This window comes from Microcaecilia unicolor, chromosome 4, assembly GCF_901765095.1.
Source record: "Microcaecilia unicolor chromosome 4, aMicUni1.1, whole genome shotgun sequence".
In the NCBI taxonomy this organism is placed as follows: domain Eukaryota; kingdom Metazoa; phylum Chordata; class Amphibia; order Gymnophiona; family Siphonopidae; genus Microcaecilia; species Microcaecilia unicolor.
Window position 1 is genome coordinate 21,814,380 of NC_044034.1, and position 17,578 is coordinate 21,831,957.

Genomic DNA, 17,578 nt, shown 5'->3' on the forward strand with positions numbered 1-17,578 from the left:
CACTGCTGATCTGCAAGGGCAGGCTTCTACATGGAATGTTGCTAGTGAGTGGAGTAGCAACATTCCATGTAGAATCTCAAATAGGGAAAGGGAAATGGGACTTGATATACTGCCTTTCTGAGGTTTTTGCAACTACATTCAAAGTGGTTTACATATATTCAGGTACTTATTTTGTACCAGGGGCAATGGAGGGTTAAGTGACTTGCCCAGAGTCACAAGGAGCTGCAGTGGGAATCAAACCCAGTTCCCCAGGATCAAAGTCCACTGCACTAACCACTAGGCTACTCCTCCACTAGCAATGTTCCATGTAGAAGCCTGCCCTTGCAGATCAGCAATGCGGCCGCGCAAGCTTCTGTTTCTGTGAGTCTGAAGTCAGACTCACAGAAACAGAAGCTTGTGCGGCTGCGTTGCTGATCTGCAAGGGCAGGTTTCTACATGGAATGTTGCTAGTGGAATAGCAACATTAACATTCCATGTAGAATCTCAAATTGTAGCAACAGAATCTCAATAGTAGCAACATTCCATGTAGAATCTCAAATAGGGGAAGGGAACTGGGACTTGATATACCACCTTTCTGAGGTTTTTGCAACTATATTTAAAGCGGTTTACATATATTCAGGTACTTATTTTGTACCAGGGGCAATGCAGGGTTAAGTGACTTGCCCAGAGTCACAAGGAGCTGCAGTGGGAATTGAACTCAGTTCTCCAGGATCAAAGTCCACTGCACTAACCACAAGGCGTTATTTAGCACCCATTAAATTTCTTTAATATATTAATGCATATTAATAAATGTAGCCCTGTTTGTGCCTGATGAGATAAAAAGTGACCGGACTATCCAAGGTCACACAGAATGTTGGTGGGATTTGAACTCTGGCTCCCAGAATCTCTTTCTGTTGCTCTATCTACTAGAAGGGGGGAAGGGGATGGGATTTGATATACTAACACTACTTACCTTCTTTAGGTATATCAGCTCGGACTGAGATCCACTCTTATACTATCCAAGCTGCATTCATATTTTACTTGTGTCAGTGTGAAGCCTGCATGGGTCTCTGGTAGAAGATCTGCTCTTCAACTGTCTGTGCGTTGGAGGCAAAAACACATAGTAAACATTTTTTTAGGTATATTAAAAGCAGGAAGCCGACAAAAGAATCGGTTGGACTGCTAGATGACCAAGGAGTAAAAGCGACGATTAGGGAAGACAAAGCCGTAGCGGAAAGATCACCAAGGAAGATTTGGGTGGGATACCGGTGCCAGAAATGGTATTCGAAGCTGATGAGTTGGAGAAACTTAATGAATTCTCTGTAAACCTGGAGGATGTAATGGAGCAGTTCTACAAACTGAAGAGTAGCAAATCTCCTGGACCGGATGGTTTTCATCCCAGAGTATTGATAGAACTGAAAAATGAGCTAGCGGAGCTATTGTTAGTAATATGTAATTTATCCTTAAAATCGAGCGTGGTACCGGAAGATTGAAGGGTGGCCAATGTAACGTTGACTTTTAAAAAAGGTTCCAGAGGAGATCTGGGAAATTATAGACCGGTGAGTCTGACGTTGGTGCCAGGCAGAATGGTAGAGACTATTATGAAGAACAAAATTACAGAGCATGTTCAAAAGCATGGATTAATGAGACAAAGTCAACATGGATTTAGTGAAGGGAAATCTTGCCTCACCAGTCTACTACATTTCTTTGAAGGGGTGAACAAACATGCGGATAAAGGTTGATATTATCTGGATTTTCAGAAGGCGTTTGACAAAGTACCTCATGAAAGACTCCAGAGGAAATTGAAGAGTAATGGGATAGGAGGCAGTGTTCTATTGTGGACTAAAAACTGGTTAAAAGATAGATAACAGAGAGTAGAGTTAAATGGTCAGTATTCTCAATGGAGAAGGGAAGTTAGTGGGGTTCCCCAGGGGTCTGTGCTGGGACTGCTGCTTTTTAACATATTTATAAATGACCTAGAGATGGGAGTAACTAGTGAGGTAATTAAATTTGCTGATGACACAAAGTTATTCAAAGTCATTAAATCGCGGGAGGATTGTGCAAAATTACAAGAGGACCTTGGGAGACTGGGCGTCTAAATGGTAGATGACGCAAAGTGATGCATGTGGGAAAGAGGAACCCGAATTACAGCTTCGTGATGCAAGGTTCCACACTAGGAGTCACAGACCAAGAAAGGGATCTAGGTGATGATACGTTGAAACCTTCTGCTCAGTGTGCTGCTGCGGCTAAGAAAGCAAATAGAATGTTAGGTATTATTAGGAAAGGAATGGAAAACAAAAATGAGGATGTTACAATGCCTTTGTATTGTTCAGCACCTCGAATATTGTGTTCAATTCTGGTCGCTGCATCTCAAAAAAGATATAGTGGAATTAGAAAAGGTGCAGAGAAGGGCGACGAAAATGATAAAGGGGATGGGACAACTTCCCTATGAAGAAAGGCTAAAGCGGCTAGGGCTCTTCAGCTTGGAGAAAAGGCGGCTGAGGGGAGATATGATAGAGGTCTATAAAATAATGAGTGGAGTTGAACGGGTAGATGTGAAGCGTCTGCTCACGCTTTCCAAAAATACTAGGACTAGGGGGCATGCGATGAAGCTACAATGTAGTACATTTAAAACGAATTGGAGAAAATGTTTCTTCACTCAACGTGTAATTAAACTCTGGAATTCGTTGCCAGAGAATGTGGTAAAGGCGGTTAGCTTAGTGGAGTTTAAAAAAAAAGGTTTGGCCGGCTTCCTAAAGGAAAAGTCCATAGACCATTATTAAATGGGGAAAATCCACTCTTTCTGGGATAAGCAGTATAAAATGTTTTGTGCTTTTTGGGGATCTTGCCAGGTATTTGTGGCCTGGATTGGCCACTGTTGGAAACAGGATGCTGGGCTTGATGGACCTTTGGTCTTTCCCAGTATGGCAATACTTATGTACTTATGTGCTGAATTCATAATTTACATGTGTTGATGTAACAGCTGCATGGCCGGGACTCTGATGAACATCTGCCCTGCAGCTACGTTTATGTTTTATGTGTTTTAGTAAGATGCTTGCATGAGGTTCCGATGAAGATCTGCTTTTCAGCTGTTTGTGCCGTTGTCTTAATGTACAGGGTTGATGTGACAGCCGCATGGAGTTTGATAAAAATTCGTTCTTCAGCTATCTATGTCTGCTGAGGAAGATCTGGTTTTTTTTTCAGCCGTCTTGCTTTTTATGTTTCAGTGATGAAGATTTTCTTAGCTTCCGAATAGTTGCAGTGGAACAGGAAGAGACGCTTTCACAACGTATAATAAACATGAATATTTATCAAGACGTATGAAGAGAGGCTTGCTGACCTGAACATGTACACCCTGGAGGAAAGGAGGAACAGGGGTGATATGATACAGACGTTCAAATATTTGAAAGGTATTAATCCGCAAACGAATCTTTTCCGGAGATGGGAAGGCGGTAGAATGAGAGGACATGAAATGAGATTGAAGGGGGGCAGACTCAAGAAAAATGTCAGGAAGTATTTTTTCACGGAGAGAGTAGTGGATGCTTGGAATGCTCTCCCGCGGGAGGTGGTGGAGATGAAAACGGTAACGGAGTTCAAACATGCGTGGGATATGCATAGAGGAATCCTGTGCAGAAGGAATGGATCCTCAGAAGCTTAGCTGAAATTGGGTGGCGGAGCAGTTGGGGGGAAGAGGGGGTGGTGGTTGGGAGGCGAGGATAGGGGAGGGCAGACATATACGGTCTGTACCAGAGCCGCTGATGGGAGAGGGGGTGGTGGTTGGGAGGCGAGGATAGGGGAGGGCAGACTTATACGGTCTGTACCAGAGCTGCTGATGGGAGAGGGGGTGGTAGTTGGGAGGCGAGGATAGGGGAGGGCAAACTTATACGGTCTGTACCAGAGCCGCTGATGGGAGAGGGGGTGGTGGTTGGGAGGCGGGAAATATACTGCTAGGCAGACTTATATGGTCTGTGCCCTGAAAAGGACAGGTACAAATTCAAGGTAAGGTATACACATATGAGTTTGTCATGGGCAGACTGGATGGACCATGCAGGTCTTTTTCTGCCATCATCTACTATGTTACTATGTAAGATTAATTAAACAGAAATCAGAATTAAAAGGAACATTACTTATTTGGTTCAGCTTCCAAGTTTTCTAAAAAAAAAAAAAAAAAAAAGCACTATTACAGGTAGCGTTAGCAGCAGGAGAGCTTTGAAGAGCTTGTTATGAAGTGTTAGATCAGAAGGGGGCAATGCACGTCCTTCTCTCTTGCCCTGTGCAGTTTTAGGACACAAGAAGTTTCCCTGTGTTCTCCAAAACGCTTGACCTCCAGCTGCAAAGCCCGAGTTTAGTGCAATGGGAGAACTTTGAGTGGATTTCTAATAAACCAAAGGAGTAAAGAAAGAAAGAAAAAAAAAAAAACAACAACTTCAAACACTCGAGATTCCTTACGAGCATCTAGTAAATAAATCTTTGCAAAGAGAAAAGCGGCTGGGGAATGTTTTACGATCAATCACCGCAGTATTTCCTTTCTGTGTCGGGCTTTTTTTTTTTTTTCTTTTCTGGGTAAAATTAGAGCAGAAATGTTCCCATACTCTGCTGGCAGGACCATCCCCCCCCCCCCCCTCTGCTAATGAAACCCCGCCTCCGAGTCCCAGGCAAAGTTTATTTGCATGCAACGAAAAAAAAAAAAAGAAAAAAAAATCAGTGCAGCACAGGAAGGATTAATGGGGGGAACGAAGGAGGGCAGAGGATGGGGGAAAAGGAATCCGAAGCCTGCTGGCCAGGATGGCTGAGTGGCGGAGGACTTTGGCCGAAGTTGTAAACCGCCACGACCCCCTCCCCGGCCCCATCCTCGCTGCCAGACAGATGGAAAGCGATCGGGATCGACCTCCCCTCCCCAGCACCCCCTCGGAAAGACGGCTGCAAAAGCCGCAACGTGAGCCGATCTTTGCAGGGATCAAAGGAAAGACGCGCAACCGGAGTCTGAGCGCAAAACTTTGTTCTTTTGAGCGCACAAGAAAATGACTCGGACAGAGAGAGCGACGGCTGCGCGTTGATGGCAATCGTGGTGGCTGATTGCATGCATTCGGGATTAATTGCAACTTCTTTTTAAATTTTTTTTGTTACAATCGGGAGACAATGGCGGAGGAGGAGGAGGAGTGGGGGGCGGCCAGAGGGAAAGTTCGCATTTACCGCAGCGTCTCGTTCAAGCGCCTGCAAGGCTGCAGCGCCCCGGCCGGGGAGGGGGGAGGAGGAGGAGGAGGAGGAGGTGACCAGCCCGGGGCAGCCCTGGCTCTGCCCCCTTGCCAGCCGATGATGCACCGATCGCCAGCCAGAGTCGCCAGAAAAGTGTCCAAGATCTCGGCCGCCCGGCCGCTCTCGTCCCCAGCCCGCAGCCCCGAGCGCTCTACTGACCCCTGCTGGCCCAGCGTCACCGAGATGCGCAAGCTGTTTGGGGAGAGCTGCAGCCCGCGACGGTCCCGGGAGGCGCCCCCGGCCCCGCCGCCTCACACCTGCGGGTTCCGGGGGCCAGATCGTGCCCCCTCCTCTGCACCCTGTGCCTGGCACAGCTCCAGCGACGGGGAGCCGCGGGGTAGTGAGGAAGACGAGCGACCGGCGCCCCCCAGGAAGCGCTCCATCCGCAGGAAGAAGAAAGATCCGGCTGCCCGGGCCGGGGAGTCTGACGACAGTGACGGGCTGGTGGCCGGGGAGTCTTCGGGGAGACACCCACGGGGCCACGATGGTCCCAAGCTCTCATCCAGCAGCCTGCCAGCTGCCCAGAATGCCTGGCAAAGCCCTCAACCCCTGGGAAAGGAAGGGCACAAGCAGATTCTTCAAGGGCTGGTCCTTTCCCGTGGCCTTGACCCCTTGACTTCACCTGTACTCATGCCACTAGGAGGGCTGAATCGACCACCCAGCCATGCTCCGTTGGGCGCATCTCCTGGCCATGCACCCCTGGCGTCGCCCACACACATGCCACTAGTGTCTCGTGTGGCAAAAATTAACATCCCCCCCTTTATGCCCAGCCCCTGTGGCTCCAAGAACAGCAGTCGCTACTCCAGCACTGAAATGCTGAAGGAAGAAGACCATCCTTGTTCCTCAGGGCAGAGCAGAAGCTTCTCGGGGAGTCGCAGTGTGTACAGGTCACCTAGCCTTGGTCAGGGAGACTGTGCTTCCAGGCCACAGGTCCGTGTCCACGCCAAGCTGCCCGCAGGCATGATGAAAGGAAGAGCGGAGAGCCCGCACTACGCTGGCCAGGGGAATGAGACATCAACGCACAGGAAGTCCATGTCAAATCCTGACATAGCTTCAGAGACACTCACGCTCCTGAGCTTTCTGCGGTCAGATCTGGCGGAGCTGAAAGTGAGGCAGAAGGTGACCAAAGGGCCCGGTGATCAGGAGGGAGTGGCTGGACAACAGGGGAGCCCTCTCCAAAATTCTAGTAGGTTGATACCAGGGAGTCGACTTACGCTGAAAGACCTCACTGCCACCCTCCGGCGTACCAAGTCCTTCACGTGTTCAGATAAGCCAAGCTCACGGAGAGTTCTCCTTCAGACCCGCATGAAGCAGAGCTCCTCGGAGCTTATGCTTGCCACTGGAGAGCATCACGACGCCTTTGGCTCAGATAAAGAAACAGACAGTGACATTGGCCAAAGGGAGACAGGAGAAACGTTAACAGATGTGATTCAAGATCAGTACGTGCAGGAGGCACGACAAGTTTTTGAAAAGATAAGCCAGATTGGAGCCCAGCACAACTATGGTGTTGGGATGGATCAGAAGGATAGTGGAAGTGTCAAAGGTTTGGAAGAGTTGGGAGAGAAGCAAGAAGAGGCCAACATGGCACTCTTAGAAACCAAGGTGCTCGAAAAGTGTCTAAAGAAGGTAGATTCAGAGGAGAACCTGTCATGTGGAAAGTCTCTGGAGGAGCTCTCTGGTCATGAGTCCAGCATGACGGATGAAGGGATAGTTACTGAGCCTGAAACCGGACCCATGGGCACTGGGTACAGGGATCAGGGTCAGATGTTGACAGCGTGGAAGACGAGCGATTGCCAAGGGGAAGAACAACTTCCGAATAACATTAGCACGAGAGACTTGCATCTGCCAGTGACCAGGACCAGTTTGGAAAATGTTACAAGCGCTGAGGTGTGTGGCAGTAAAAATACAACACAGGGTCCAGAAATGGCATCGACCCCCAGTGCTTCTCGTCGCAGAAGAAAGTTCCCTTCCGTTGGTAACAACAGCTCTGACTCTAGCAATGGCAGCAACGGGGAGTTAAGCGGTGAAGCCTACAGGTCGTTGAGTGACCCAATGCCTCACAGAAAGAACCCGGTTGCCAAAGACACCAAGAACTTTTCTGTTGACAGCAACCTCCTCGGGTCGCTGATCTCCAAGTCTGGCCTTCCAGAAGCTTCTGCCATTGCTGTCTCAGAGTGCACCGGCAGTGCTGCTAGTGACCTCTCAGTTTGTAGCGATGGGGTCAAGGATTACAACACGGTCATCCAGAACATTGTGAGCCAACCGGGAGCCCTGGACAAAGTGATCGATGAAAGGGGCAACGGGAAGATTGTCAAGAAAAAATCTTTTAGCGATCCAAGTCGCCGAGGTGCCTTGTCCCCTCTGGGTTTCGAGGATCCTGGTGAACCTATAAAGGAGGCAGAACAGTCCATTCCACCTTCCAGCAGTGAGCCTATCCTTTCCGAGCACAGAGGTGAACAGGGGGATGCGGAAGAGCTGAGCAAAGAGGTACGAGCCCAGTCTGAGCAAGTCCTGGGAATCGGAAGAGGGGAGGACGGAGAAGGGAATCAGGGCTTCAGCTTTGACCCCAAGCTTGCAGAAGTCTTGTCACCGCGGACGGTTCGACGCAGCTCCAAGAAACGCACCAACAGGGTGACTCACCAAGAATGTAGGACAGAGGCACCAGCGTCTCCAGGTCAGATAGCCCTGGCAAGGTCGAGGCCTGTATCCAAACATGTAAGGCACACCAGTGAGCCTGCGACTTTCATCCCCATCACGGTACCAGAGTCTAACACACCAGGAAGCCAAGGGGTCCAGATTAGTATCCCAGAACCTTCTAGACTCCCAGTGAAACGCTACCCTGTTCTCCAGGCCCCCTCCTTAGAGGATGTTACCAAGAAGTACATGTTAACGCTGCACTCGAGTGATTCTGCCACGGCCAGTAATGTGGATGTGTCCAGGTCTACGCCTACCACTCCAACGACTACAGAACCCAAGACGGTGAAAGCTCCGAAACAGCACGAGGACTTTGGCACGCGCAGCCCCCGGAACAAGCCTCATGTGGTAAGTGCTCTGTGGTCATTTCACTGCTTTTTGATAGATGATTAACCGAGTCTTTGTGTTTGCAGGTTCCTGGGTCTTGGTTTAAAACTTTTGAGCAGGGTCTATTGTAAGAGACTTGAGGAGTGCAAGTACAATTTGGGCTTCGTTCAATATGGAGTTAAAAACGATCAAAATGTAATCCTGATGGTTTGAAAGTGGCCTTGGCTTAGGGCAGGAGGCAAAGCTGAACAAGAAATGTCCGGGCACTTTTACCTGTTAATTTCTGTGATCCCTGTCCGGATTCAAGGGAAATAGTTGTTAAGGGGATCTGCGTATGGGGAATAAAAAAGCATGAATAAGGCATCTGTAAAGAATTAAATCTGAAATTCTACTAACCGTGGTAAAGGATGTGTCCTAATCGGAAGTAACTTGTTCTCAATCATCGGAGGGTTTCCTTCCTGAATGAGATTTGGAAGACCGTGTGCATAGCGTACAGCCCTTGCGTGTAGATAAACATTAGTCTGAAGTTTTTGGAAGGGGGCAGATAATGCAGAGCTGAGTCACCAGTGACTTTAGGATGTTTGGGGGGGGGGGGTCTCCTTTGAGAAGTCACCGGGAAAAGCTTTATTGCATCTTTATCTTCAGGGAGAGGGGGAGGTAATATTTGAGAAACCTGTATTTTCTTATAAACTTTTGTATTGGCCTTTGGCTTTAGTGTGACGAGATGGCATTCTCCTAAATGTTCTGTAGGTAGACACTGAATCCCCTTTTAAGGGAGAAGTGGTCAAGGTGTGGTAAAAGTTTTGACTTTTACCGCACCTTATTCTGCTGAGGGAGTTGCCAGCCGGTCACCGGTCAGTACTGCAGGTTACTGACCCCCATGAAAGATGAATAAAGCTGCTCGTGCTACCATCCCAGGAGCATCGGGCTGCAAAACCTTGGTCTAATGTTTCCAGGCCGTATCTTAAAGGAGTTAGGCAAAGTTAACTCATGCAGCTCTTCTGACTCTCCTCCCAAACACAAACCCCTCTCTCCCAAAGGACCCCTCAACCTGAAGAGCCCCCAAGTCCAGTTCTCTCTACTCTCCCTTAGGCCCCCCTGGGCCTACCTTTTCATATCCCTGGTCTCTAGTGGGGTGGTATCCTTGCTGGCGCCAGGTTTAAAATGGTGCCAGCCAGGGGCGTAGCCAGACTTCGGCGGGAGGGAGGTAAGAGCCCGAGGTGAGCGGGCACATTTTAGCCCCCTCCCCCACTATTGCCGGCTTCACCCCCTGCTGCCGCTGCCACCACCACCACTAACATTGACCCCCCCACCGCCGACCCTTTCAACCCCCCCCCACGCCGCCAACCCTCTCCAGCCGCCGCCGTTGCCTACCTTTGCTGGCGGGGGACCCCCAACTCCCGCCAGCCGAGGTCCTCTTCTTCCTTCGTTCTGTTTGTGCAGGACGTCAGACTCACAGAAACAGAACGAAGCCTTGCGCCGGAAGAAGAGGATCTCGGCTGGCGGGGGTTAGGGTTCCCCGCCAGCAAAGGTAGGCGACGGCAAGGGCGGGTTGGCGAGGGCGGGTTGGCGGCGGGAGGGGGGTTCGAGAGGGTCGTCGGCAGGGGGGTCCAGGGCCAAATCTACGGGGGCCCAGGCCTTCGTGGCCCCACGTAGCTACGCCCCCTAGTAGTAGTCTTATAGTGTCATACCACCACCAGGAGGCTGGTGCCATTTTAGAGCGACTGAAGATCGCTCTTGCCCTACCCCACTAGAAACCAGGACATATGGTATGGTAGACCCAGAGGGCCTAAGGGAGGGGTGTGATGTCTTGGGGGACCTCTTAGGTTGGGGGTGGGCATGACTGGGGGGGAGTCCTTCAAGTTGGGGAGGGCTTGAATTGGGAGACGTTCAGGAGGGGTAGCTGTGATGGGGGAGGGGGCTGGTCCATTTAAGATGCGGCCTGGGCTGTGCCTTTGTGGCCTGATGTTCCCAGGACAGGAAATGGCCCCAGCATTTTTCTGGCTTTAATTTTCTGAAGCCACTCTCTTATCACTATGTAAATTCTATATTTTGCTTTCATTTGCATGTTTTGCATCTCGTTACTATGTAAGCTACGGCAGCTTAAAATGCCATGTGTTAAAAGTAATATGACTTGCATTGGTGCCCTTTAACACGCATTAAGGGGCATGTTATAGCTGTAACGCACCTTTGAGAACTACCCCCGTTAATGTCTTAGATCCAGGTTTGCTTCTGCGATCCAGTCTCTCACTCAAGGCCTTCTTGCTGGCTAAAAACTCTTTTCCCCTTATCGAAGTTTGTTTACTAAAGCTGAACATTGGGTTCATCAGAACGTGAACTTTCTGCTAAATTTGTAACAACTGTTCTCTCTGAATTGTTTGTCCCCCAGGATATGTGGTTAAAAAAAAAAAATCTTTAAACTTTCTGTAAATGGGCTTTTCTTCTGCAGGGTTTTAAAATACACAAACCAGCCTTTAAAAAAAAAAAAAAAAAAAAAAAAAGTCAGCCTTACATTTCTGCAGTTAATCTTGTTCAACCGACTCTGCAGCCGAATGTTTCCCAGGCTCCTTAAGCTGGATGGTAACGTTTCATGCTGGATTTGCAGATGCCAGCCAAGTCCTGCTATATGTGTAACACACACCTGCACTGAGGTTTCATGAAACATGTTGTGACCTGCTAACACAACCGGCGTGATCTGTTTTGGCTGTATGGATAACGGCAGTGATCGTCCGTCCAAGCAGAATCGATAATGACCGCCAGCCTGTGTGTCAGCTGGAGGTTGGTCTCCCTTAGTCATGCCAAAACAAAAGGTTAATGCCCTACTGATACGCTTTGAGAGTTGGTGGCCTGCCAGGATCGAGCTGGGCCGCTGAGTACCGACCCTTTCGGTCTCACTGGCAGCTTGGCTTTAGAAATCTCTAAGTCCGATGAGTCACCTTGGATCTGAAGAGCTAGGTCTTTATTTGGTGATGGATTTTAATCGTCAGATCTTTGCTTGGTAGTTTTTGGGCAGAAGTTGGGGGGGGGGGGGGGGGGGTGGGGATCCGTTTTTAACCTACTTTCTGAAGGGGAGAAGACTTCTGAAAGCGCCATAGCTGTTTTCCCGTACGTATCCGTTCTTTGTGTTCAATGTCTGATTCACCCTGAATTTTCAGCAGGTCGGTGGTCCGAGGGGGTCCCTACAGAAGTGTTTTGTTTGCATCCACATGCACGTGTGAATGTGTGCGTCTGTTCCTGAAAGTAATCTCTCTTCTTCTGGGTAGAATTTATAGGGCTTTTTTTTTTTTGAGGGGGTACTTGGGGGTACGGAGTTCTGGCACCTTTTCCATTGTCTCCTAAAATCGACTTGTGGACCTCAAATTTTAATGAAAGAGGTCAGGATCTACACACTAATTCTGCCTTGTCATAGATTCTTTGACTGGTTGCAGGGGGCCTGGCCATTCTGGGGTGGGTACCTCAGTAATCTCCACACCCCTGAAGGGTGGCCTAGCATTTGAGTACCGGCACCTTTTTTGCTAGAAAAAACAAAGAGAATTTATTCCCTAGGCCTCTTTGGAGCAAATGCTTGTAGCTGTGTGTTGAGGCCTGGTCTTAGGGTTACCATATGTCCGGTTTTACCCGGACATGTCCTCTTTTTGAGGATATGGCCGGGCAGGCTGGTGGGCGGGCCTAATGGTGTCCTATCCTAGCCTCCCCTCCCCTTACCTTACTGTACTGCCCTGGTGGTCTAGTGACCTCTTCGGGGCAAGAAACAGCCCCCTCTTTCCTGCCCAGAGCGCTGCCCTGCATACTGTTCCCCTTGCTGACAGTCTCAGCGCCGATTCAAAATGGCGGCCAAGAGTTCAAGCGGCCTTGCGAGACTTCTGCAGAAGTCTCGTGAGGCCGCTTCAACTCTCGGTGGCCATTTTAAATCAGCGCTGGGACCGTCAGCAAGGGGAACAGTATGCAGGCGCTCCGGGCAGAAAAGAGGGGACTCTTTCCTGTCCCGAAGAGGTCACTAGACCACCAGGTCAGTAGAGTAAGGTAAAGGGAGAGGAGGATAGGACACCCTTAGGGAGGTGTGAAAGGGGTGGGGCGATATGCGACACGGGGCGGGGTGAAAGGGGGTGAGGTGGGAGCGGGGCAGTGGTGTTGCAGGGGGGGCAGGGCATGTCTTCTTTTCCCAGGGAGCAAATATGGGAACCCTACCTGGTCTGTACTGTAAGCTTTCTGATCCTTTAGACTGGTGAGGGAGGGCATGGCCCACCCTGTTATGCTTTTGAAGAATTTTGTAGCCCCTGTGGGCCCTCTTTTTTTCTTGCTTTGTGAAAGGGAGGGGGGTTAAATTCTTTAACTGTTGCCTAAGGTGAACTACTTTGTTTGCTAGTGGTTGTAGGACAGGACACTTTAAGGATTACAGGTCTGATCTGGCATTAAGCATCACACTTTTCCTGATGTTTTCAGGTTTTGGATCAGTCCCCATCACTGCCGGCTTTCAGTTTAGCAGTCCAGAGCACAGCTATCTGGATGAGGCAGGGTTGGGAGTTTGTATATAACATTTCAATTTCCAGTTCTTTCTCAAGGTTTGGCTTGAATTTGGATATTGGATTGATTTACCTTTTATAAACCTCTGCTCAAGGCAAGTTAGATTTCAGACACAGCAGATATTTTCCCTGTCCCTGAGAGCTTACAGGTCAGTGTACTTAGGTATGACTCTAGTTTCACATAATGTGCTTCGCATGGACAAAACACCCACAGACATGCAAAAAATGTCAGTTTTGTACTTTTTTTTTTTTTTGTCCATGTGACTTGATTTTGCAAATGTGGGTTTTGCAACAGAAAATGTTCACGTGCCGTCCATTACAAGCAAATGTTTCTAGAATTTCAAAATAATGAGCTCCTGCGATGTAAAAATCATATAAAGTGACCATTAATGCAGGATTTAGCAAAAACGGGTGAATAAATGGCTTTGACAACTCATTTTTTTTTTTTTTGCAAAAAGGAAAAAAAAGACACCTCAAAGAGATAGGGTTCTGCCCGGTTAAATGGCACTCAGCAGTCTGGCCAACAGCATTCAGCGACGTTTAATCGGGCCATGCTGAATATTGGCTCTGAAGCTTGGGTGGAGCCGGTACTTAACGGTCAGCGGTGATATTCAGTCCGCTAACCAGTTAAATAAGCAGATAAAGTTGCTGTTCTGGGGTGGGGTGTCCTTTCACCAGGGGGGGGGGGGTTGCGCTGCACCAGGGGGGCGGGGCGCATCGGCGATCCGCCCCGGGTGTCACCCCCCACTAGGAACGCCACTGCCTGTTCCACTTCTGTGCCAAAATATCAAAATGCATATTTGATAGCACTGCTCACAGCGCTCTATATAGACTAGACACCGAAACCTGGTCTTGATTGGTTGGGAGTAGAAAAATACTACTGAAATTAAAAATGCCCAGGGAACAGTTAGTCTTGAGCAGCTCCTTAATATAATGAGATACTTGAAGATAAGGAAAGGTATAGTTAATTGAAAACTTAACTATATCGCTCAGCTGACAAGCAGAGCAGCGTACAGGCTAAGTAAGAAAGGAACGCCAATTTATAAGAGAACAGCAAAAGCACGCAAATCAGCTAAGAAAGGAGAGAAAGAAAGAAAGTAATCAAAAGTAAAAAGACGAGAGAAAAGAGGTTCCAGTAGACCAATGTCAAACATCTCAAGAGGACATTCAAGGAGGACATGATAAGCCCTAATCTACTCTATGTGTCCCCGCGTCTCGCAAAAGAATGGGCTTACGTTTCAACGTACCCCATTATCAGTTAACAAGTCTTCAACGTAAACCAACCCCATTAGTCGCCCGTCTATGGAATTTTGCATTGTCCGTTCCAGGACTAAAGTCCGAGTTGCCAAGAAGTGGTATAAAGTCTGTGCAGCTCGAGTTGTTCTGTAAAAGAGATAAGAATCTGCCAAACTTCTTGCATAGATTTCAGCAAAACATGATGTTTAAATTTGTGGCATTTTCTGTAACGAGTAAATGGAGTAAATAACTGTCGTTCTACTGTCCAGGGAGTAAAAACTTCTGATCCCAGCACCCAGTCGGTAAGATGGCGTAACGGACATGCACATTATACAAATGTAGATGAGGAAGACCCAACCCCCCCCCCCCCCCCCCCGATTCAAGTTTAGGCTTCTCGCCAGCAAAATTTAGTAAGTGTTTCCTTAAGAACTTTATGCTGCCTTTTCAGTATTTTGATTGGGAGTACATAAAGCCAACGGGGAAATAATACCATATGATATAAATTAATTCTGCTACATAAGGATAGTGGTGAATTGTTCCAGATAGCAATAGCTGTTTACTATAATGGAGCAGTGTCTCTATGTTAGCTTTGTAAAGTTGTCTAGGGTTTGAAGTAATTTTATAATAGCTAAATAACGGAATCTATCCGAGGCCCATCACAAGGGGAAATCCCCCACCCAGTGTTGGCGAAGCCCAGGAAAAGTAGGCAATCCCTCTGATCTACTCATGTTAAGGCGAAACCCAGAAAATGACCCGTATTCTGCAAAGCTCTCCAAAAGAACTGGTAACGATCGAGCTGAGGAAGACAGATGGACTAGAAGGTCATCGGCAAAAGCCAATATCTTACGGAGATGATATTTCAAAGGGGCCACATGTCCTGAGTCGGAGGCCTCCACCTTTGGGAGGCGCAGTTCCTTATTGCATCATTGAGCTATGGGAACGCCCCTTCCCAGTCTTGCACCGGGTATGCTGTAAATCTTTTAGTTCTGCCCTTTTAATAAGTGCATCGAAAGCTCAGTTGGCTTTCTGACCCTCTCCTCCCTCCACCCCCCCAGCAGCTTACCTCAATGTGAGAGTGTCTCAGTAGGGCCCAGGACCAATCCCTGGTTGCTTCACCCTTCTGGTGTCATCTTGGAACGTGGCATCAGCTGACTACTAGTGACGATGGAGTAGAGGAGTGGCCTAATGGTTAGAGCACCGGTCTTGCAATCCAGAGGTGGCCAGTTCAAATCCCACTGCTGCTCCTTGTGATCTTGAGCAAGTCACTTAACCCTCCATTGCCTCAGGTCCAAACTTAGATTGTGAGCCCTCCTGGGACACAGAAATATCCAGAGTACCTGAAGTTGGGGTTTGGCTAAACCCATTTTCTATGATGGAGCTGGCAGGGTAAATTGCCATGGAAGGGACAGGTAAGGGTTTGGCAAGGCCCTACCTGGGTGAGGTTAAAAGGGGCAGAGCTTGGCTGAAAGACTCTTCATTTCTGACAGCATCCCTGCACTGGGGCCAGGAGGGGGCTCTTGGACCCACCTGCTCCCCTCCCCTGAAAGAATTGAGGCACCTCTGACTGGGCTGCTTGGTCTCTCTAAAATATTGTCATCGCCACACAGTTTGTTGAAATTTGACTTGGGTTTCCATGGTTGGGAATGCTCATATAGTTTCACACAAAATTTTACTGTGCGACGCAGAAGAGCCAGGAATTTGTTTGCATCCATAGATTAATGCATCAGTCTCCAAGCTCATGCCTGAAGCAGAGAAGGCTGAAATCTCTTGCCTGAGGTCAGTGGGAGAAACAGGTTTTCAGCCCTGCCACTCCAACTGCTAGACCACGCCTCCATGTCATTTGTCATAAGAACATTAGAATAGCCATACCGGGTCAGACCAGAGGGCCATCTAGCTCAGTATCCTGTTTCAACAGTGGCCAATTCAGGTCACAAGTAACTGGCAGAATCACAAACAGTGGCAACTTTCCATACTACAAATCCCAGGGCAAGCAGTGGCTTCCCCATGTCTGTCTCAATAGCAGACTATGGACTTTTCCTCCAGGAACTTGTCCAAACCTTTTTTAAACCCAGACATGCAAACCGCTGTTACTACATCCTTTGGCAAAGAGTTCCAGAGCTTAACTGTTCGTTGAGTGAAAAAATATTTCCTCTTTTTTGTTTTAATAGTATCTCCATGTAACTTCCTAATCTTTGTACTTTTGGAACAAGTAAAAAATCGATTCACTTCTACTCATTCTACATTACTCAGGATTTTGTAAACCTCAATCATATCTCCTCAAATCCGTATCTTTTCCAAGCTGAAGAGCCCTAACCTCTTTAGCCTTTCCTTATACAAGAGGAGTTCCATCCCCTTAGTGGTAGAATTAGGCAAAATTGCTTGAACCTCTTTCTTCCATTCAGTTCACTGGCAGGAAATGAATCAGTTCCCATTCAGTATTGGATCTTGAACAGGGATTGGTTTATCACAGGCAGGAAATGAGCCAATTCCCATTCAGTATTGGATCCTGAACAGGGATTGGTTGATCACAGGCAGGAAATGAGCCAATTCCCATTCAGTATTGGATCCTGAACAGGGATTGGTTGATCACAGGCAGGAAATGAGCCAATTCCCATTCAGTATTGGATCCTGAACAGGGATTGGTTGATCACAGGCAGGAAATGAGCCAATTCCCATTCAGTATTGGATCCTGAACAGGGATTGGTTGATCACTGGCAGGAAATGAGCCAATTCCCATTCAGTATTGGATCCTGAACAGGGATTGGTTTATCACTGGCAGGAAATGAGAAGGAGTTAAATTTTTTGCAGAAAAAGCATGGCATGTTGCCGCAGCAGTGTATATCATTATTATTATTATTTTTTTTGCTTAGCTCCACAATAATTTGCATGAAGTTAGTTTACTGCATAGGGAGTAAAGCTTCTTTTAGCACCTGCCTTAGGAAAGAGTTAACAGACTGCTTAGGATGTCAGGCTCATTGTTAAGATTCTGTTTCTGCTCTACTGGAAGGGTAGAAAGGAAACATCCCCTATAGATCCCCCAAATCCTGCATTTCACTTTCTGTTTGGAAGCCAACTCCAACGATGTTGGGTTTGTTCCCAGAAGCTGTTTATTATGAAGACTGGGGGAAGGTAACTTGGATGATGAAACGTCTGAGTTAAAGACATGCGTTCTGTGTTTGACCATTTTCAGAAATTGCTGGGTGAAGATGAGAAGTCTAGGAGTGGTTTGTTGTGGGAGTGAACTTTGCCATTCAGTCTGGGTGAAAAAGGGCCGTTTACTGATTCCTGCGCTACCTAATTGCAACCTAGTGTGTAATGTGAAACGACACAGAAAACCTGTGCTCTGTTTTTTTTAACCACTTACCTGACTACAGGGTGAAACCTCAGCTGTATTATTCAGAGTATAAAAGCCCACGTTCCTTAGCTGGAGGTGTCTAAATGGTTCTGTTGGCCAAGTGATACTGGTTTGAGGCTTACCCGTTGTGCGTCTGCTCCTAATGCCCAGGTGGTATGCAGAATGAGACTAGTGAGAAAGGAGGGCAGCAAACCAGCTTATTATTATT

The 17,578-nt window shown here is 48.0% G+C and overlaps 1 protein-coding gene across 1 annotated transcript in view; it reads left to right on the forward strand.

Annotated features, from left to right (window-relative positions):
• The first annotated feature begins 5,118 nt into the window (after positions 1-5,118).
• The window catches only part of ARHGEF17 (Rho guanine nucleotide exchange factor 17), a 555,625-nt gene continuing 543,165 nt past the window's right edge, over positions 5,119-17,578 (forward strand). The window contains exon 1 of the mRNA XM_030200028.1: positions 5,119-8,277. Coding sequence (XP_030055888.1) covers positions 5,119-8,277 — 3,159 coding nt within the window. The remainder of the gene's footprint in view (positions 8,278-17,578) is intronic.